This window comes from Neomonachus schauinslandi, chromosome 1, assembly GCF_002201575.2.
Source record: "Neomonachus schauinslandi chromosome 1, ASM220157v2, whole genome shotgun sequence".
Taxonomy (NCBI): Eukaryota; Metazoa; Chordata; class Mammalia; order Carnivora; family Phocidae; genus Neomonachus; species Neomonachus schauinslandi.
Window position 1 is genome coordinate 384,568 of NC_058403.1, and position 21,563 is coordinate 406,130.

At 51.1% G+C, this 21,563-nt stretch overlaps 1 protein-coding gene across 1 annotated transcript in view; it reads right to left on the reverse strand.

The window, feature by feature from the left end:
• The window catches only part of PCNT (pericentrin), a 143,667-nt gene that overhangs the window by 63,986 nt on the left and 58,118 nt on the right, over window positions 1-21,563 (reverse strand). The window contains 6 exon segments of the mRNA XM_044918911.1: window positions 1,689-1,901; window positions 2,437-2,599; window positions 4,103-4,341; window positions 4,554-4,714; window positions 9,188-9,339; window positions 12,372-12,521. Of these exon segments, the coding sequence (XP_044774846.1) occupies window positions 1,689-1,901; window positions 2,437-2,599; window positions 4,103-4,341; window positions 4,554-4,714; window positions 9,188-9,339; window positions 12,372-12,521 (1,078 nt within the window).

Sequence of the window (21,563 nt, forward strand, 5' to 3'; positions counted from 1 at the left end):
CACTCACGTGCTCACTCTCACACAGGTGCACGCCCACACTCACGTGCCCACTCTCACATAGGAACGTGTCCACACTCATGTGCTCATACAGGCTCACAGGGAGGCGCACACCCACTCACACATTCACACACACACAGGTGCATGCCCAGGCTCACAGGCTCGCTCACACATATGCTTGCTAACGCAACTGCCCACGTGCACACATGCTCTCACGCATGAATGGAGCCTCGCTTGACACCAGGATGGCTGGGCACCAGGCAGAGACGAGAGCAGAGGAGAACGGGACAGGCTCAGTGGCATGAACGAGGAAGGAGCAAACACAGAAGGAGAACTGGATGCACAGCTTACGGTCAGCAGAAGAAAGTCCCTTCCACCCAGAGAGACACGGGAAGGAGAGCAGGTCACCAGAAGAGCGCAGGCGGACCAAGAGGCTGCGAGCACAGCCACAAAACACAACAGGAGACACCGCGCATCAGCTTCTCAGAAGTCACGTTAACATGAGATCCACAAGAGACATAGCTGAAGGGGGAAAGAGACTTAAAGGGTGAAAATGACACACAAGAGAAAAAACAAAGCCGGGTTAAGTTTTCAACATCAGAAATTTACCTCAAAAAGTGGAAAAGGGACAGAGATACGTATAGGTAGACAGATGTTATCAAAAGAGAGCCAAGCAAGAAGAGGTCTCGAATGATTACATGCAGACGTTCTGCAACATCACACGTGGGTGGAAACCAAGAGCCACTGACAAGTCACTCTGCCTCAAGAAACCACGGCCATGGGACCCGCCTCTCAGCACCAGTAAGCGCCCACCCAAGAGAGCTCACAGGACGAAGAAGGCCAGAAAGAATAAAGACAAGGCCAAAAACCAGTGAGTGGAAGACAAAGAAAAGGGCGATGATCAGCAACCCCAAGAGCTGGTTGTGTATTGCGGGAAATTAAAAAGAAAAACGACTTTCCCAACTTGTTCAGGGTGGCACAAAAACGGCTAAGGCTGCCCCACAAAGGAGACCTGCGCACTACGACCCGTCTGAGCCAGAACCCAGGAGCCAGGGGCAGCCCGCTCCAGGCCTGTGGAAGACGGGGACACGCACCAAACCCGGCTGGGGTGAGGGCAGGTGGGGAGAGAGGCAGGGCAGAAGCCAAGGGTTCTGGGGCACCCATGCAGAGCCGCTTCTTCCGATTCTGCCACCTGCCAAGTCAACAATCTGAACTCCTCACGTATTGACTGTTCATACTTGAAATATTTTAAATATGAAACCTCTAATTACCTGAAATCACAACGAACTTTCGTTACAACTACGTTTTCCTACTTACGATTAATGTCACATGATTTTTTTAAATTTTAAATAAAAATTTTAAGGAGCCCGCATTTTCCCACAGTCTTGGCTATTTGCCTCAAACAGTGAAAAGCTCTTTTACTGACAACGATGACGTTTTCAGTAGGCTGCTGTTTGCTGGAAGTGATTCTGACCTCACACAGGTAAGAACGCTCAGTGGCCACCAGGGCGATCAGCCCCTCTAACGGAGTAGCAATGCGGGGGGCGCTGCGCCAGCCGGCACGCACAAGGCCCTCAGCCCAGGGCCCCTGCCTTCTTTCCTCTGCCCTCCACCAGAGTGAGCGTCGGCAAAAGGCATCAAGACTGCTGCCCCTGGCCCCGCCCTCCGACCCCGGAGCCGGCAGTTCTTACCAGCTTCTCTCTCTTCCGCTTCTGCGGCCAAGGCCTCCTTTTGGGTCCACAGGGCGGAGTTCTCCTCCTTCAGCTCTGCCTGCTGCTGGGTCGCCCGCTGCAGCTGCTGCCTCAGGCTCTCCAGCTCCACAGCGAGGCCCTGCTCGGCCGTCTCCTTCTGGCCCAGAGCCTCCTGCAGGCTGGCCTTCTCCACCTTGAGCCCCTCGATGATGCCTGAGGAGACAGGGACAGACCCAGCTGCTGAGGCCTTGCTGGAGGAGCAAACGGATGGGCCAGACGAGGGCATCCCAGCCCCAGCAAGATGTCAGCCGTGGGACGTGAGAGCTGAGTGATCACGCCCGTGTCCCGTTCCTGGATGGACGGCACAGGGCTGGCGCACCCAGGAGGCGCGGGAGCCACCAGACAAGGTGACACGCCTTAGAGCGGCCACGTACAAGACACCCCATGCCACGCGTGCACAACCCCAGCAGTGTGGGGGGTCAGAGGGGCCAGGAATGCCGCTTTCTGGGGCACCCACCGCCTGCGAAGGGAGGACCGACACTCTCGTCTCACCACACGAGGCAAGGCCGAGGCTGGCCGCCCAGGGAGCGGCGCTACCGAGCTTGTAAGCTCTTTCACTGAGGCCTCACACCGTGCCTTATTTCAGTTTCACGTTTTGCTTTTAAAACCTCTGCTAACACCTGCCCTCCCTCGTGCCTCTGGCCTGTGTGGCCCCTGCAGCCCTTCCCCGCCCGCGGCCGGCGCTCACCCTGCGCCTGGTGCAGCTCCAGCGTCAGCCGCGTGCGGGCCGCGTTCTCCTCATCCAGGCGCTCCAGTAACTCCTGGTGCTTTCTAACGACCTGCGCGGTCTCCTCGTTCTTACAGCTAAATTCCTTCTCAAAACGAGAATGAATCTGACGTGCTTCCTCCAGCTGTTGAAACACATTTGAAAACCGGAACTGCACATTAAAATAAAGCCGACGTTAACGTTAACAGAATTAGAATTCTGGCACAAGTAGAATTCTGACAAAACCACAAATATCCTGTAAGAAAGGACACCGACGTTCAATATTGTGTCAATTACTAGACCAATCTGCTCATTCAACAATTTTCAAGAAGGAAAAATTCTGCACACAAACACATACGACGCGGCACGGAAAACCTACACGTTCATCAACTATCGGAATAAGCTGTTAAGGAGAAGGTGCATTTCAAGGGTCACAGCAACTGTCCACTGAGATCCTAGAACCTGGGCAGGGATGACCACCTGGCACTCCACAGGTGGAGGAGGAGACGGGGAGGCCGTGGCCGGGAGGAAAGGCATCGTGGGCCGGTCACCAGAGTGGGCAGGGGGCCTGACGCGTCTTTACCACCAGCAGACCCTCCCTGACTCAGTCACCACAAGGCCCCTCTGGGCCTCCTCTGATGCCACCCAGGCCTGGTTCAGTCCCAGGCCCCAATCTCACCCTCCTCCCCCGGCAGCTGTGCCCACCCTGCCCAGCCCAAGGCTCCCAGGCCATGGACAGGCTGGGGGCCCCAGACGAACCTCTGAATTCAAACACCTACACCCAACTGTGCCGACAGACACCTGAGCACCTACCCTGGGCCTCTCTGCCTCCTTCCCACTTAATGCAACTCCAGCTTCCCCAGACCCTGCCTCTGAGGGCATCTACGGGTTTCCCCTTGAAAATAGCCCCAAGGCTCCCTCTTCTCATACGTATCTTCACCAGGTGGGGAAAACTTATTCAAGGATTTCTGGGATGTAAACAGCAATGTTTCGGCTAAAAATGCTTATTTTCTAATTGGGCTGAACGGGAAAAAGAATCTCCATACTGCTTTTCATACATTCATATTTAAGGTCTTTCCTGTCTAAAATGTTCTAAAAGATTAACAAACATAATTCCCTTTGCTAGTGATAATCTCTAAACATAAATACATTCAATGTGAAATTAAAATGGTCAGAGGATAAAGCAGAGTAAAGGTGAAAGACCGAACCATGTGTCCTTGACCTGACACTCAGCTCTTACTTTCCATTGGCAGCAAGCCTACTGCTTCCAAAATTTCGGTTCAGAAAAGACTTCTGCTTAGGAAAAACACACAGGAGAATATCAGTGGTAGTAACAGAAGATCCAAACAGAACTGACTTTCTGCCCCCAATGCCCAAAGGAGGAGAGAATAGCGAGGGAAGCCAGATCCACCTGGAAAGTGCCAACGCCCCTTCTCACCCTGCAGGTTACAGTCAAGAATCAGAAACACGCATGTGCGGCGCCCAGCGGAGCGCCTGGGAGCTGCGCCATCCTCATCTATCAAGGTTATGCCACCAAACCACTCAAACTATCCACTTATTCAACCCATTATCCTTCTCAGAAAAAGAGAAACACTTACAGGAGCCAAAATAGGGCCATGGACGGACAGCACCCAGAGCCATGTCTCACCTGCCTGGTGGAGTCCAGAGCCAGCTCCAGCAGGCCATCTACCGCCAGGCCAAGGCTCCGGTAAATTCTCCTAATTGGCTGCTCACACTCCAGCGAACTTTCTGGGCTCATGAAAAAGCTTTCACAGATGTGACTGCTAATTTCAGCGTCTGAAGACATCTCCACACATTCAGACAAAGTTTTGTCCAGCTCCAGCAGGGCTGCCTCGGACCCAGGCCACGTCTCATCAAGCACTGGTACTGCAAAGTGAGCAAACACAGAAACCTGCATATACCGCGTGAAAAGCAAGCTCACACAACCAGTGTTGTCGAAGGATAAGCACACCCATGTCCCCAGGACAACGACCCATCCCAAGCATCAGGAGCTCAAGCATCAGCCCCAACAGGGAAGGAGGACAGCACCCAGCGCCCCAGCCCAGGGGCTGCAGGCACCGGGCTGTCCTGGCACTCACCTGCAAACAGGGCCTGGCCACTGGGCCGCGCATCAGGTAGGCCCTCATCCTCCAGACAGAGCCCCACGCGCTCACCGATCCGGCTCTTCAGGGTGATGGCAGCCTTCAGCATTTCTCCAAATAAACTGAGCAGCCTCCGCAGAGCATCTCGGAGCGCCCTCCTGAACAAAGCACACAGCAGACAGCGGGCTGTCAGCCATGACCCTAACTGTCTGACTCCGACAAGAGGGGCACAGCCCAGGGGGCAGCTCTGCCAACAAGACCAAACCTTTGGGCTGCTGCCCCTGACTTAAAAAGACGTCATCTTATTGCTAGTTTTAGCGGGTCCCTGTCCCCACTCACAGCCTTCCTGACCCTCAGGAGGACAGCTCTCCACGGCGAGCTTGTGTGCCTTTTTAGCACTTGTTTGTAGCTGACGCCTCCGTCACCCTCCACCCACCAACATGGCCCTGTCCGTCCAGAGCACAGTGACCCTGTCCAGGATATAGCCGGGGGCAAAGTGCTGCAGCCTGCGTGTGAGCTGGAGCCAGTGCAGGGTCCTTACACCGGGGAGATGCCAGGGCCAAGTGGGCACGAGACAGGCTCATCCACCCCCATCCATTGCCACGTTCGCATCCCCATCATGGGCCTGGAACAAGGTCTGCTCCCAACATGGGGACACGCCACTGAACAAAACACACAGGGGGCTGCCCTTACAGGGCTAAGGCGCCAGGGGAGAGACACAGGAAGGAGGGTGGGAAGGAAGCAGCGGGGCAGACTACGGAGCATACGGATAGCTGGGGGCCCAATGGCTCCCTGCTGCTGCCCAGGCCGCCACAGGTGGCGACCGAGACCTGAAGACAGAGGGCAAGGCAGGCACAGGAGAGAAGGCCCTGTGGGGGCAGCGGGCGGAGGCAGGCACGAGGATGACCGCGGATACGGTGGGTCAGGGAGCGTAGGTGTCAGCTCTGCTCTGAGAAATCACGAGTCCCCCTCAGAGCTGGCCCCACCTCCTCCTCACGGCCCGTCCAGGCCAGGATGGCTCCAGTCCCCATGAAGACACACACTCGTGGGTGTCGGGGCGTCTGCAGCCGCCGCTCGCCCAGCTGGCCACGCCTCCCAGACACCTGGGATCGTCTGCTCTCTGCCCCGTCTCTCCCGCGTGGAGCCGGGACTCTGTACTCACGCTGGTGCCTGAGGGTGACGGAGGCGTCAGCTACAAACAAGTGCTAAAAAGGCACACAAGCTCGCCGTGGAGAGCTCGGAAACCATGCGCAAGAGCTCAAGGAGGTCTAGACAGAATAAGAAGGATGCTCATTCATGCACATCCAGCTCAGGGCTGAGCAAGGCCTGGCTGGCCCAAGCTCGTTTCTCCTGACCCTCAAGGGTGCACACCTGCACACGAGCTGCTGTGGACGGGGTCCGGGGCTTCAGCAGAGAGCAACGGACTGCTAGGCCTGCACGCAGCGGACAGAACACGGGGAAAGGGGCCCAAAGAAAGGACCGCACAAGCGGCACCGCCAACACGTGGTGCTGAGCTAGGTGCTCAGACTGTCCTGACATCAGGTGCAAACACACGGGTAACGCCACAGCCCCAGACACACTCCATCCCAAGACCAAAACCAGAAATCAAAGTCTGAGACCCCGAAAGAGAGAAGATCTGTATGGTGCCAGAGTAGGGACTTCTTAAATAAGACTCCCAAAAAAGGCGACAAAGGGACAGATCAGGACTGGCGCCCACTGTAAAAACTCTAAAGGGACATGACATTTACAGCGGGGCCAGGCCAGCTGGGGGAGCGGACCCAGCAGGAAGGAGCACCTGGCACGTGGGTCTTTTCCAACCCAGCGGGAGGAAGGGTTCTTCCTCTCCCCACCCCATCACCCCCCATAAAAGCCCAGCCAATGGGAGGCCGCCACAGCCCGGCCAACGGGACATCTGCAAAATGTCTGCTACTGGGACTCCAGCTGGTTTCATGCTTAAAAATGATGCGCATTTATAACTAAGTGGACTGACTTAACCAGAAGTTAATTTAGGACTTCAATGGCCATTACGAGGAATTTTTGACCTCCCTAAACTTTTTATTCAAAATTAAATTAAAAAGCCCTGGCTCCTTACCAAAAGGAAAAAAAGAAACCTCAATGGGTAGGTGTCAGCTCTGCTCTGAGAAATCACGAGTCCCCCTCAGAGCTGGCCCCACCTCCTCCTCACGCCCCGTCCAGGCCAGGATGGCTCCAGTCCCCATGAAAGGGTGCCTATTTTAAATGGTATCTTGGAGGCTTCCAGATGTTTTCGGGATTCTGTTTGCTTCTTTACAAAATATTTCTAAACTGAGGCAAACTGGGATGCCTGGGTGGCTAAGTCAGTTAAGCATCTGCCTTCGGCTCAGGTCATGATCCCAGGGTCCTGAGATCGAGCCCTGCGTCAGACTCCCTGCTCAGCGGGGAGCCTGCTTCTCCCTCTGCCTGCAGCCCTGCCTACTTGTGCGCTCTAATAAATAAATAAAATCTTTAAAAAATATAAATAAAAAATACGGGTGCCTGGGTGGCTCAGTTGGTTAAGCGACTGCCTTCGGCTCAGGTCATGATTCTGGAGTCCCGGGATCGAGTCCCACATCAGGCTCCCTGCTCGGCAGCGAGTCTGCTTCTCCCTCTGACCCTCCTCCCTCTCATGCTCTCTATCTCATTCTCTCTCTCAAATAAATAAATAAAATCTTAAAAAAAAAAAAAAAAAATATATATATATATATATAAATAAAAAATAAATAAACTGAGGCAAGCAATTAAAAGAAGTCAGAATGGCTTCTGAGGCCTCTTGACCTTCCCCCCATCCCCTATGCAGACACGCTGGGACGAACTAGTACTGGGGTCCTGCCCCCAGTGCCATTTTCCTCTATTCTCTCTGCCAAGCTTCCTTTTCCTCTGGCCTTCTTCCCACTTCCTCCTCTCCTGAACCTATTAAAACCTGCCTCTCTAAAGTCTTCTGAGGATCTACACAGACCTCAAGCTTCTTATGTTCTCTGGACAAGACCAAATTGCGAACCATAGTTAAAAGAGCTTCCTAAAGTAACTAAGGGCTCCGATAGGTTTGCTGAAGAATTTAGCAGAGTTACTCAAACTTACCAACCTGGTTTCTCACATTTATATCAGTTAGTCCACATGCTTGTTGGTGAGGGCCACGCCAAACACCGGATGAAACTAGCCCAAAGGAAACATCCCAAGGGGGATTAGAGAATCTAGCATCAACTTCCGTCAGGATGCTAGAACACACGCTGGAAATCACTGAGCAGGTACGGTAGGTTTTTTGCTGTAGCTTTTCCGAAGCCTGCTGATGGGAACAAAACTCAGGCTTGTACACAAGAGCCTAATAAACCTCTTCACGACCATTACAATGGACTCCAAATGGTCTTTTGAGACCATTCTAGTTTTTCTTTAGATGTTGAATCCACCTGGGTAGCATTTAACTCTATTTTTTAACAGGCTGAACTGGGATCTTTCTCTTAAAAAGGACCAGGACAGAATGGGAAACTGCCCGCTCCAGATTCAGGGACTACGGCAAACCAGCTGCTTACACCCTACAGGAGTCACCTAAGAAACTGCTAAAATCCTCAACTTTCAAATCTGGCAAGTCAAGGCCCTAAACAAAACCAAAAAACTTACAGTTTCTGCTGCTGCAAAGAGCCAGGACACTGGTGGGGCGGGGGGGCCCTCTAGCCAGTCTTTAAAAAAAAAAAGATTTTACTTATTTATTTGACAGGGAGGGCACAAGCAGAGGGGGTGGCAGAGGGAGAGGGAGAAGCAGGCTTCCCACTGAGCAGGGAGCCCGAAGTGGGGCTCGATCCCAGGACCCCAGGATCATGACCTGAGCCGAAGGCAGACGTTTCACCGACAGAGCCCCCCAGGCGCCCCTCCAGCCAGCACTTCTGATGTAGGACAGGACAACCAGGAAAGTCCTTCCTGGCACTGAGGGACAAGACCACTAAATATGAAACGCCTGACTCTTGATCAGCAATGCTTCCAAGGAAAGATCCTGCTCAAAAGGGGCAAGTTGTAAAAATTAACAGGAAACCCGATCAGAACAGGGGGAGCTCTCAAGCCCTACCGGCCGCAGACCTGTCAGCAAGAGGCACCTCCACCAGATTCCACATTACTACCCAGGCAGGAGGAAGCAGGTTTCCTTCTGCCCAGCAACAGCTCAGCCAATGGGAGCCAATCACAACGCAGCCAATGAGAAACCACTTCCAACACCCAGTTCACTCCAATGGACTTTGTTTACAACAGGCCCAGCCCCCCTCCCCTCTATAAAAGAGCTTCCTCGCCCGCCCTCCAGACTGGCTCCTGGCGATGCACCCGCCAGCGTGTCCTGGACTGCGATTCTGTTACTCCTGAACAAGCCCACCTGTTGCTGGGAAAACAAACAAACGAAAACCTGGCAATTTAATTTTAAGGTTAACACCACTTATAGCACCAAATCTTGCAGTCTGGCAAAATGTGAAGATTTGGCAAAGTGAGTGGCAGGTATATGGGCATCTTACATCAGTCAGTACTTTTCTTGATGTTTAAAGTCTTTTGAAAGAGAAGAATAATGTGGCACAGGGTTCCATCCTGCCCGGCATCTCTGTGCACCAGGGCAGAGGTGACAGAGGCGAGTGACTGACCTTTCGCGGTCAGACAGGTCAATGTCGGACTTGAGCATCGAGATGAGATTTGTGCCTTCCTGGTTTTCCCTGTCACGCCTTTGCTGTAGCTTCTCCAGTTCAGAATGGCGCTCTTCTACCTCGTGACTTAAGGATAAAATTTTGTCTTTCAGCTGTTGAGGAAAAATTGTTACAGCTTTATTTTTAGGAATAAACTTCTGTAAGAAACACTCATCATCGCAGTTAACAAAAATATGGCAAAATATGACAGTGATTAAAGGTGAAAATTACTAATAGGGTCCCCCCCACCCCCACCATTATTCATTGCCTACAAAAACAGAATACACAAACATTCTAGCCTGCCCCAGGCACCAGGGGGAAGGGGCAAATTCACCAGAGATTATTCTCATGAATAAGAACTCAAAATCTCTTTTATGGTCATTTAGAATAAATACTAGTTTCCAGGCAAGTGAAGATCATGCTTATATATTTCTCCTTGAAAAAAGAGCCAAGAGAGGCGCCTGGGTGTGCAGTCAGTTGAACATGCAACTCGGTTTCGGCTCAGGTCGTGATCGCAGGGTCCTGGGATAGAGCCCCAGTCAGGCTCTGTGCTCGGCATGGAGTCTGCTTGAGATTCTCTCTCTCTGCCCCTCCGACTCGTGCGTGCGCTCTCTCTCTCTCTCTAAATAAATAAATCTTAAAAAAAAAAGTCAACCATCACGGGGTCTCAGTAGGCTGGCTGGTTGCGTGGCACCTGGCTGCCCTGGGCTCCCCAGGCTCCTGAGCATTGACCACAGGTCATTGTGGTTTTGTCACGCAGCTTAGTGAAATGACAAGTGTGTCTTCCCAGCAACAGAGTGACCTGAGCCCACTGCCAACCACCCTGATTCTTCCAGGCTGTTTGAGTTTACTGACAAGAATACGGGCATCTTCCCACAGAAGATGAAGGAACAGAGAACATGACAGGGCATGACTGCACACACATGCAGCAGAGAGCCAGGCAGACCACGTGCCTGTCCCACACCGCTGTCAAGAGTCAAGAACAATGGCTGCTCACAGCTGCTGTGGGCAGTGCACCAGCCAATGCGTGACATGCCTGCCACCTCCAGCTCAGGATCAGACGGGTGGAGCCCAAAAGCAAGTGGACTCCAGGTGGAGAAGCCGTGTACTTGGGGCACACCCAGCTGGCATGGACATCTCTTCATCCAGGAGCAGGAAAAGCAGGTTTGCATGGGGCAGAAAACTGGTAAGAGAATACCAGAGTGGGACCCATAAAACATTAGAAAGTACAAAAAGGAAACAAAGACCAGATAAAATAAGAGTGTAATTTTGAAACCCCTTATAAAATTACAGTTGAAAGCCAACTGTAAACATAATTTCAATGCTATGCTTGTAGGGAAATTATAAACCACTGGTTATGTCACACTAAGATGGCAAATAAGGACCACAAACAAACAAAAGAGAAGACGAACAGTGAACCCAAACGCTGCCAGCACAGGAAACCGGTGTGCAGATGGCTCCAGGCATGGCCTGGCCCCAGCCGGTGGGGTGTGAGCAGACAGCAGATGCCTGCCGCACGCGCAGCACGGAGCCCCGTTCCCATGTCGGCTGCATGGGACATGGGGTGAGGCAGCCACACCTGTGACGGCCAGCAGTACAGGCCACCGCAGCGGCTGGTCCCGTCTTTGAGTCTACGGGACAGACTCTCCGTCTGCCCGTCCTGCTACCTCCCTTTCACAAAAAAGTACATGGTGACTGGGTTTTCCCCAGTCGAAAAACCCAATAGATACACCGCTAGCGACACTGATCCAAAACGAGAGAAGTACGAACAAACATCTTAGCAAAACGTTTTTTCTGGGGGCCCCCGGGGGAGCTCAGTCGTTAAGCGTCTGCCTTCGGCTCAGGTCACGATCCCGGGGTCCTGGGATCGAGCCCCGCATCGGGCCCCCTGCTCGGCGGGGAGCCTGCTTCTCCCTCTCCCTCTGCTGCTCCCCCTGCTTGTGCACTCTCTCTCACTCGCTCTCTCTCTGTCAAATAAGTTAATAATATCTTTAAAAAAAAAAAAAGAAAGAAAAGGAAACATGATTATTACAATCCTGAAAGGTCTACATTGTGGGACTATCTCAAAAAACAGTATAAATAGGGGCGCCTGGCTGGCTCAGCTGGTGGAGCATATGACTCTTGATCTCAGGGTCACGAGTTCAAGCCCCACATGGTGTGTGGAGCCCACTTGGAAAAAAAAAAAGAAAACAGTATAAATGATACATCTATACTCACAAAGGAAATAACAAACTCAACAACAAAAAACCAAACCCAATTCAAAAACCGTCGAAGGACTTGAACAGACATTTCTTCAAAGACACACAAATGGCCAATAAGCTCAGGAAAAGATGCCCCACATCACTCATCATCAGGGAAACGCACATCAAAACCACGATGAGGTCGACGAGATCCCACATCACACGTGCTATGGTGGCGATTATAAACAGAGAAGGTGGCAAACGAGCGCTGGTGAGGCTGTGGAGAAACTGGAACCCTGTGCACAGCTGGAAGGAACCTAAGCTGGGGCTTCCGGTGTGAAGACAGTATGGCAAGGACACAGGACACAGGTCACCGTACGACCCAGCAGTCCTGTCCCTAGATGCGCACCCCAGAACCGACAGCAGCACTTGTACACAGAGCAACGGCACTCGTAACAGCCAAGAGGGAGAAACAAACATCTAGAGGTCTATCGGCACACACATCTGTGAAGACAGAAATACAATGTGGCATCTCCATGTAACAGAGTAGTTATTACTCAGCCACAAAAAACCAGGAAGCTTTGACCCACACTCTGACATGCATGGACCCCACAGACATTACGCTGAGTGAAATAAACCAGACCCCAGAGGACAAGTGTTGCATGATCCCACTTGCAGGAGGTCCCGGAAGTGGTCAAATTCACTGAGGCACAAAGTAGAAGAGTGGCTGCCAGGGGCTTGAGGGAGGGAAATGGGGAGCTAGCGGTGATGGGGGCAGGGTTTCTGCTTGTGATGATGATGAGCTGTTCTGGAAATGGATGGTGGTGATAGTTGCACAACCATGTGAATAGGGTTAATACCACGGAACTGTATACTTAAAAATGATTAAAATGGTAAATTTTATGTTATGCGTATTTTACCACACACAAGAAAGTAGTAACAAAGAAAAAACATGTGCCACATACCTGCAGAATTTGGTTATTCTTCTCCTGAAGCTGCAGAAACAAAGACTCTTTCTCTTTTTGGTAAAGAGACTGTGCTTGCTCATACTCCAGCCTATGTATCTCCTCCTTTTCATGCAAAGCAACTTTCTTCTTTTCACTTTCAAATTCACCCTGTATAAAAGTAATTAACAAAAACAACAAAAATGCCACTAAGATCTAAAAATTATGCTTTGTTCCATTTCTCTGCTGTTTGCTAAACCACAGTTCATTCAACAAATATTTAGAGTCCATACTGTGCCAAGAGCAGCGATCAAAAGGGACAAAGCCAGAGTGAACGTGTATTCAAAGGTGCTTCTCATACAGAACATAAAGACGGCAGCTCGCTGCCTTTCCCAAATGATCACATGAAGAAATTATCCATCACCAGGCTATCATGACCATCAGAATCCAAGATATTTAGAAACCTAAATTCCTTTGGTTTTAAAACATAAACCCTATTTCTTCCTAAATAATAAAAACTGTTTCTCATAAGGTTCACCTAACAAATTATATTAATGAAATAAGCTTAAAACAAAACAAAACAAAACAAATACAGAGGCAGCACTTCCAAAACGGCATTATAAGGACCTCCAAAAATGTATTCCTCTATAAAAGCACTGAGAACACTGACAAACACTGTAAAAATCAACTTTTTCAGAGCTCTGGAAATTCAGAGAAACTTGTAACAATCCGGAGTTTACTACAAACAAAGTCTGAGTCTCCATCAAAAGAGCAAGCTTTGAGGTATTTAAACTTGCCCTAAGGCCATCACTCCAATCTCTGGTATAGCTTCGAAAACAGCAGGCCAGTGGTCTTAAGGGTTGGGGGGACAAAATGGGTTTGGATCTCCCCAAAAGCACCACCCCGGCAACTGTCACTAACTGGCCTATATTGCAGCTCCCTAAAAAGTTCCGTTCTCAAAGATGATCTCACAGGGCTCACTCGTCAACAATCCTATCCCCAGGCCATTTAACAAAATCCATCAGCAGCCACTGTTCAACATCACAGTGGCCTGAAACTGATAAACTGATCACAGTTGGAGCCAATAAGAGGAAAACATAAAACTTAAAAGGAAACACTAGGGGCGCCTGGGTGGCTCAGTCGGTTATGTGTCTGCCTTTGGCTCAGGTCATGATCCCAGGGTCCTGGGATCGAGCCCCGCGTCGGGCTCCCTGCTCGGCGGGGAGTCTGCTTCTCCCTCTCCCTCTCTTTCTCTCTCTCTCCCACTGCCCCCCACCCCCACTGCCTGTTCCCTCTCTCTCAAATAAATTAAAACAAAACACTAGAGAATGAGATACCAACAGGGAGCTTTGAAAGGCTCCAACATATTCCTGGGAATTTAGAAAGCAGGTATAGGGCTGTGTACTTATCAAGGAAAACCTGAGAAGGCTCTAAGAGTTCACTCCTCGTTTACCTCACACACACACAAAGTGAAAGCTAAGTAAGAGAAAGCTGCCTGCCAGAGCACTGAAAGCATGCCCCAACCAGAGCCCCTCAATAAGGAGAGGAGAAAGCGGAACTAAAGAGAGATTCTGGAGCTAAGAAGTACAATTACTAAAATGAAAAATTCACTAGAGAGGCTCAACAGTAAATCTGAATGGGCAGAAGAATCAGCAAATATGAAGATAGATCAAATAAGATCATTCAGTGTGGAAAATAAAAAGAAAAAAGAAGAAAGAAAAGTGAATAGAAAGGCACCCGGGTGGCTCAGTTGGTTAAGTGTCCAACTCTTGATTTCAGCTCAGGCCATGATCTCAGAGATTCGCTCTCTCCCTCTGCTCGCTCTCTCCCTCTCTCTCTAAATAAATAAAATATTTTAAAAGACAGAAACAGAGAGAGAGAAAAAAAGAAAAGCAAACAGAGCTTCCAAGGTCTGTGGGACACCCTCAAAGACCAACATACACATAATGGGAGTCACAGAGGAGAGGAGAAACGAACAGGGTAGAAAGACTGCTTGATGATATAATGGCCAAAAACCACAACTTGGATGAAAAAATATTAATCTACAAACACAAGAAGCCCAACTAACCCCAGGTAGGATAAACTCAAAGAGATCCACCCCAAGACACATCCCAATTAAACTGTGAAAGGTGGCAGCAAGAAAAGTGGCTCAACACAAGCCATCCTCAAGGTAAGATCAACAGCCAGCTTACTTCTCAGAAACCACACAGGGCAAAAGGCACTCGGGTGATGTATTCAGCGCTGGAAGAAAAAGACTTAACCAAGAATTCGATATCCAGAGAAAGAAACTCTTTCCAAAATGAGGGAGAAATTAAAACATTCCCAGGTAAATGAAAACTGAGAGAATTCATTACTAACAGGCCTGCCCTGAAGAAATGCTGAAGGGGGTCCTCAAGCTAAAGTAAAAGGACACTAGACGTGAATTTGAATCCACATGAAGAAATGAAGAACGTGGTAAAGGTGACTGAACAAGTAAACTGAAAGACAAACATAATTTTGGTAATTTTTTTCTTCTGATTTAGAAAAAAATCTTGTATTTTTATAAACTTTCTCTCCTGAAATAAGTTTAACTCCCAAACCTTTAAAAAGAAGCATCAAGTAAAAACCCCAAGTTATCACGCACTGCAAAGTTTCTGAAGTACTTGAATTACCACACTTACACCACAATTCCCCTTCTGGGGATGCCGATCCTGCGAGTGTCTGCCACCAACTGTGGGTGAATACAGGAAAAAGCCTGAACACCAGCAGGCACCACAGACCAGCACAGGGCCAAGGCCAAGGGTCAGGAACCGTACCGCCCGTCCCCAAAAAACAGACCTCAGGGAATACTGCCGCCATGTGCAGGACCCTGGGAAACGGAAGAAACCATCAATGTCCAAGAAGAGGAAACCACACCCCCCGCCCCCAGCACGTGATAAACTATGACTGGTGTGGGAAACAGAGGCAGAAGAAAATTTATTACATTTCCTTACTCCCTACAGCCCACGGACAAGTCCCTGAAACAGGCAGAGTGACCCTCCTCTAGGGACCCAGCTGCCTCCATGTTAATACTTTGCTCAGGGCAAAAGGCAATCCTAGCCTGACTCCCCCCAGGATCCTGTGAGTCTACTTCAAGTATAAAAATTCCTCTGGAAAACTTCCTTTATCTCTAAACCCCCCAAGACACATGTTGGCAATCATCCCCCAAGCATACAGCCCGCTGATATACATCTGAAGGGTCTCATAACTCAGGTTTTATTAGATGGTAATAAAGGACCTTTTCCCAACAACAGCTGGCCTCCTCAAGGTCCTGGAAACCTTGCTCCCAAATTCCTTAGAGACTTAAGCTCTCACTAACCTCCTCCCAACTTGAAAGTATATAACAGGCCACTGCTCATGACCCCGGTTCAGCTCTTTCTGCCCATGGGTCCTGTCCCCGTGCTCTAATAAAACCACCTTTGTGCACCAAAGACGTCTCAAGAATTCTTTCTTGGCTGTCGGCTCTGGACCCTAACGTTCTTTCCTACATCATGATTAACAATCCAACTGGAAATGGAACCACAGTTCTTTGGGCCCTGGGACCCTGGCACAGACACTGGGGTGCTCCCCCCCACACCTTCAGGGAGTGGTCACGATGGCAAACCCTGCATGCTCACTCTGCCCACTAAATGCTCTGGTTAAGACGCAGGAGGATTAAATACACGGCTCTTGGGAAACCTGCGAGCCACAGATCACTTTCTTCAGGCAACAATCTTTCATAGAAGCCAACTTCTGTTTGAGGTCAGGGCAGGAGTCCAAAAGCACCCCGCCCCCGCATGCCCTTGAGGAACCCCCACCCCAAGTCCTGGGGCACCTGTGACCAGCAGGCTCCAGCCCTCTCTCTGGCCATATGCTCCCTCTGGGCCTCAGTGTCACTCTTCCAGGGAGTGTAGCTCCTCATCTGCCCCACTGAGGGACCCAGAGCCACACCACAGAGCTGCACTTGCTAAAAGAGGGTGGAAGCTAAGCACACCACTGTTACCCATCACTTTGTTTCAGGGAGGGTTTTTTTTTGTTTTGTTTTGTTTTAAGATTTTTTTTTAATTTATTTGAGAGAGAGAGAATGAGAGACAGAGAGCATGAGAGGGAGGAGGGTCAGAGGGAGAAGCAGACTCCCTGCAGAGCAGGGAGCCCGATGCGGGACTCGATCCCGGGACTCCAGGATCATGACCTGAGCCGAAGGCAGTCGCTTAACCAACTAAGCCACCCAGGCGCCCTCAGGGAGGGTTTTAAAGGCAGTTCACAGAGACACACGAAGTATGACAAGACAGCATAAACTTAATGAAGGAAGCAGCAAACACAAAGCACCCATGGAACGTGCACTGCAGGCAGAAGGAATGGCTCTAACTTCCCACCTACAAGGGGACAGTGGAGACACTTCATGCCTGTCCTGCCCAGTGCACGCCCAGGCCTGGAGTGAGAACTTGCGAAAAAGTGCACCTTCACCAAAACCGAGGCAAAGGCCAAACACGGCAGCATCCCGCGGCAGGATGGCCCCCGGGAAACAGGAGGCAGGCGAGGCAGGTTCAAGGGTGTGCACTCAGGAAAGGCTGCAGGACAGAACCCTGGCCACCGGACCTTGAAGGCCCAGTGGCTGTGGGATGGTTGTGGATGTCCAGCAGGACGTGTTCTCAGGCTACCCCCTCGACCTGACTGGAGAGGCTCAAAGTCAAGTCTCCCTTGACTCATGCAACCCCTACCTCCATCCGTAAGACCTCCTCAGAGATAATCATTTCTATTTCCAGCCTTGAATAAAACTCCATTTAATTGTCCATATTCTAAAAGGTAAAGTCAATATAAGAAAAAGATGCCTTTAAAAGTTTATTCTCAGGTTTTTCTAAAAATGCACAGAATTCCAGGAAAAATGTCATATATATTTTTTTAACCATTAAGAAAACATGACAGATATGACTAAAAAAAAAAAGTAGTATTACACAAAAAATACCAACACAGTCGGGTGCCTGGGTGGCTCAGTCGGTGAAGCGTCTGCCTTCGGCTCAGGTCATGATCCCGGGGTCCTGGGATCGAGTTCCGCATCGGGATCCCTGCTCAGCGGGGAGCCTGCTTCTCCCTATGCCTCTGCCCCCCACCCCCCAATGCGTGCGTGTGCTCTCTTAATAAAATCTTTAAAAAAAACCCAATGTAATAAAAATAAATTTAACTGATAATGAATTAAAAACATTCAAACTATACTTAAAATGAGCTTACTATTTTCAAAAATTACCATATGAAGTTTTTTTTTAATTGAAAAAAGATGAAATTGCCTTGAGCAACTGATACTGGCCCTGTTGTAGATTGCTTCTGCATTCCAGAACTCTGCTTAGCGTTACCCACACAAGGGAGATTTCTTTATGGGATGCACATCTCTTAGAAAAGGAAATCAAGCTTACGTTTCCAGAGAACTTTTCTCACAAGCGAACTCCAAAGGGAAGTAACCTGGAAAGTAATCCAATGAGCTCACAAGCGCATGTGAAATAACTCTTCTGGTAAGTGACACCGCTTTTCAAACAGGTGCAAAGATATTTGCGGCCCAGATAAAACCTGTCAGAGGAGGAACAGCATGTCCCTGCTATTTTGGGGACAATGACTGACCCTGGCAGCCCAGAAAACGCCCAGCAAGGCTTTCCGCAGGATCTGCCTGCAGGGTGGAGCCTGAGGGAAGCCCACAGCAGGCACATGCAAGCACCCAGAAGTATTCCACACCAAGACAGGGACCTGATGTGATGGCCTGTGCAGCGGTATGGACATGCTTACAGGAAGAAATACGGGGGACAGGTTAACCAGCATCACAGGAAGCAGTAAAAACAGATTCGTGCACGTGAAGCCCTGTGTGGACCCTGATTTGAACAACCACGGGAAGAGACGGGAACCTGGGCTGGATATAGGATGATAGTAAGGAATTCCTGTTCATTTTTTAAGTTAGAATGGATTGCAGTTACATTCTTTCGGGGGGAGAAAAACAGACCACTTGGTAAAGACAGATGAAAACACACAATACCTGGGATTTGCTGCAAAGTAAGCGGGCGGTGGGGTTACGGCGATGCACTAAAGACCAGCATGTACCCCCCTGGGTAGCCGGAGACAGAGGTTTACTGAACTATTTCTGTCCATGTTGAAATGTTCTCCAGTAAAAGTTAAAATAGGCTCAGAAACAGCTTCCCCCCTTCCCACAAGTCCAACTGTTTTTGTGAAACCAGAGAGACAACAAAGGTCAATTAAAAAGTATCTAACGTTCACCTCCTTAGTAGCAGGTAAAGGGGATCACTTACTTGAGCAACAACTTGCTTGTACAACTAGAAAAATACAACAGCCTCTGGGAGCACTCAGACAGGAGTCAACCCAGAAATGCCAAAACGCTGCGCCCAGATACAGAAATGACAGGCGGTTTCAGAAAGCGCTCGGCTCTCTGTGTCCCCACACGTAGCAGAGTGGGCAGTCTTTAGAGGGAGGGCTGCAGTCCGTGAGACACAGAGAATGGCAAAAAGGGACCGCATCTTTCCCACAGTCGCCCTCAGCAGGTCCCAGAGCAGCGCTTCAGGAGAGGAGACGGACAGCCCTTCACACTTCGGAGTCACTAACTCAGCCCCAGATGCACATGTGCTGGCCGGATCCCCGTCTGCCGAGCACAACGGTGCAGCAGACACAGGCCAAGGCGTGCCTGTCTCACAGAGGGCTGTTTCACACATCCTGCTCACAAGATGCTCATGGGGCCAGGCGCTCGCAATCTGCCAACACCCCTCTGCTGCACCAAGGACTGTGAATGATGCAGGTCCACCTCAGGTCCACCGCTGTACCTCCCTGCAGGGAAGCATCTTCCTGGTGGCCACCTGACCTCCTGTGACGGCCCCTCAACACTGCACTCGAGGGGACTGGGGGGATCCTGGGGGACACTGGGAGGGTTAAGGGGACACAGGAGGACACTGAGGCTAGGGGAACACTGGTGATCGGGGGGACACTGGGGGGATACTGAGGGGGCCAGGGAGACACTGCAGGGACACTGAGGTGATCGGGAGGACACTGGGGGGACACTGAGGGGGTCGGGGGGACACTGGGGGACACTGATGGAGTTAAGGGGACACTGAGAGGGTTAAGGAGACATGGCAGGGTGACATGGAGGGGGCTTCATCCTCTCTTAATGAAAGGTGAGTAAGAGCACAGAGTGAAGAGAAGACTATTCATGCAAACTCCTCACTGACCAGCTGCGTCCTTGGCTTCCCTGCGGCGGTCAGGCTGGGTCTCTCTAAGCCATCTTGAGGGCACAGGTGTGTGTGTGTGCATTCCTCCTCTGTCTTCTCATCCCCTCAAATATGAGAAACCCACCCAGAGTGGCCAGATTCAAAGGAACTTAAGAGTCCAAGAAGCAAATCTCAAGAAAAATGCCAATTCCCAGACTTTTCAACCAAACAAATGGGGATAAACCTCATTTTCGTGCTTCCCTTTATTTTTGTAATCTCCTGTAATTCTCATTCTGGCAAGTGTCATTGAGGAAATGGTTTAACTACTAATTTCACAAAGCAACTGATCACTACACACACAACTGAATACACGGACTATTAACCTAGGAAACGCAGGGAACACCAGAGCCTCATTTCATGGTTAGAAAGGAGGTATTAGCATGTCCTTTTTAAAAAGCCCCACAGATGGGGCGCCTGGGTGGCTCAGTAGGTTAAGCGTCTGCCCTCGGCTCAGGTCATGATCCCAGGGTCCTGGGAAGATACGGAAGACAGGAGCATTTCAAATCTAAAGACACGGAAGCAGAAGGCCCTCGGGGTGCGCAGCCAGTGCCCTCACATGCCATCCTGCCTAGATGCACTGGGAACTGAGGGACACGAGCGCCACAGCAGTTCACAAGGACCTTGGCTGGGTCCCAGCCTGCGGGGACTGCCTCACCTGTTCAAGAGAATTCCACTGCTTTGTCAGACTTCTTCTAAACAACAGCTACACAATCTGACAGATTGCTCGTACGTATTCTGAACACGGAACGGAGTGTGCACGGGCTGCAGGAGCACCTGCCGTAACACAGCTGAGACAGCCCGCCCTGCACGGTCCTCACCTTCCTGCGGTGAGGGCTGTTCCCTCAGCCACCGCCTCCTCCTGCGAGCCCAGACCTGGCTGTCCCCCCGGTCATCCCCAAGGGCCACAGCCTCTGCATGACCCAGCACACCCTGTGAAGCCCCCAAGCAGCGCCCTGGAGGGGTCCTGAGCCCGCCCTCTGTGCCCTCCCACCCCTCCGCTTCCTGAGGGCCACGGTCAACTCTTGCCTCAGGTAGTACAATCATTCCCAACCCTTCTTCCGTCCAGCCATCAGATGCCTCTGGAACAGATCTGGGCCTTGGCTGCTGCCTGCAAGGTCAAGGCCTTGCCCTCCAAGGACACCACCCTCCAGATACACCCCAGGTGGACGGATCCTGCCATCCTTCCTCCCCGCCCTGACCTCTTAGGTCACACCAACCACAGTACGGCAGGGCCACTGGCACCCCATAACAGCTGCACCTGAAGACGTCTGCAAGGATAAGCAGGGGCTGGCCCCTGGGCATCCCCCCCTTCTCGGCAGGCTCCCTGGCGGCCCTGCTGCTCTAGGCCCTGAGAAGCAACGGAGAACAAACGAGAACAGGGACGACAGGCACAACTACTCCTCATACTCTGCTCTCGGCGGGCTTTGTTGCAGGGTACAGGGCTCGACATCCAGGAGGGAAGAAGTGGGGTCTGCACTGGGCAGGCGGGGAAGTGCTTGTTGGGAGAGGTGATCTGACTGGAAAGGTGAGTACATGAGAACAAGAGAACAACACACCGAGCACAAAACAGACAACAAGGGAGAGAAGGATGGGAGACAGGGTCTGAGTGCACCTGTGGAAGAGTTTATGCAGAGCTGTGCCCCCGGATCAGAGGGAGCAGCCTGGGGTGCAGAGGGCGGGGACCAATGTGCAGAAGAAAGATTATGGGGGAGGCCGCCTTCAACAGGCAACTGTTGCTGGACCGAACTGGGAGCGCTCTGATGCATTCTGACGCCCCCCGCCCCCACGTGCCTTTGTCCACCTACCATGCACCCCCTGCAAGCCTCCGTCCACCCGTCCACCAACCACGCGGTCCCGCACGCGCCTCCGTTCACCCACCACGCGGCCCCGCACGCGCCCCCGTCCACCCCCCACGCGCCCCCGTCCACCCACCACGCGGCCCCGCGCGCGCCCCAGTCCA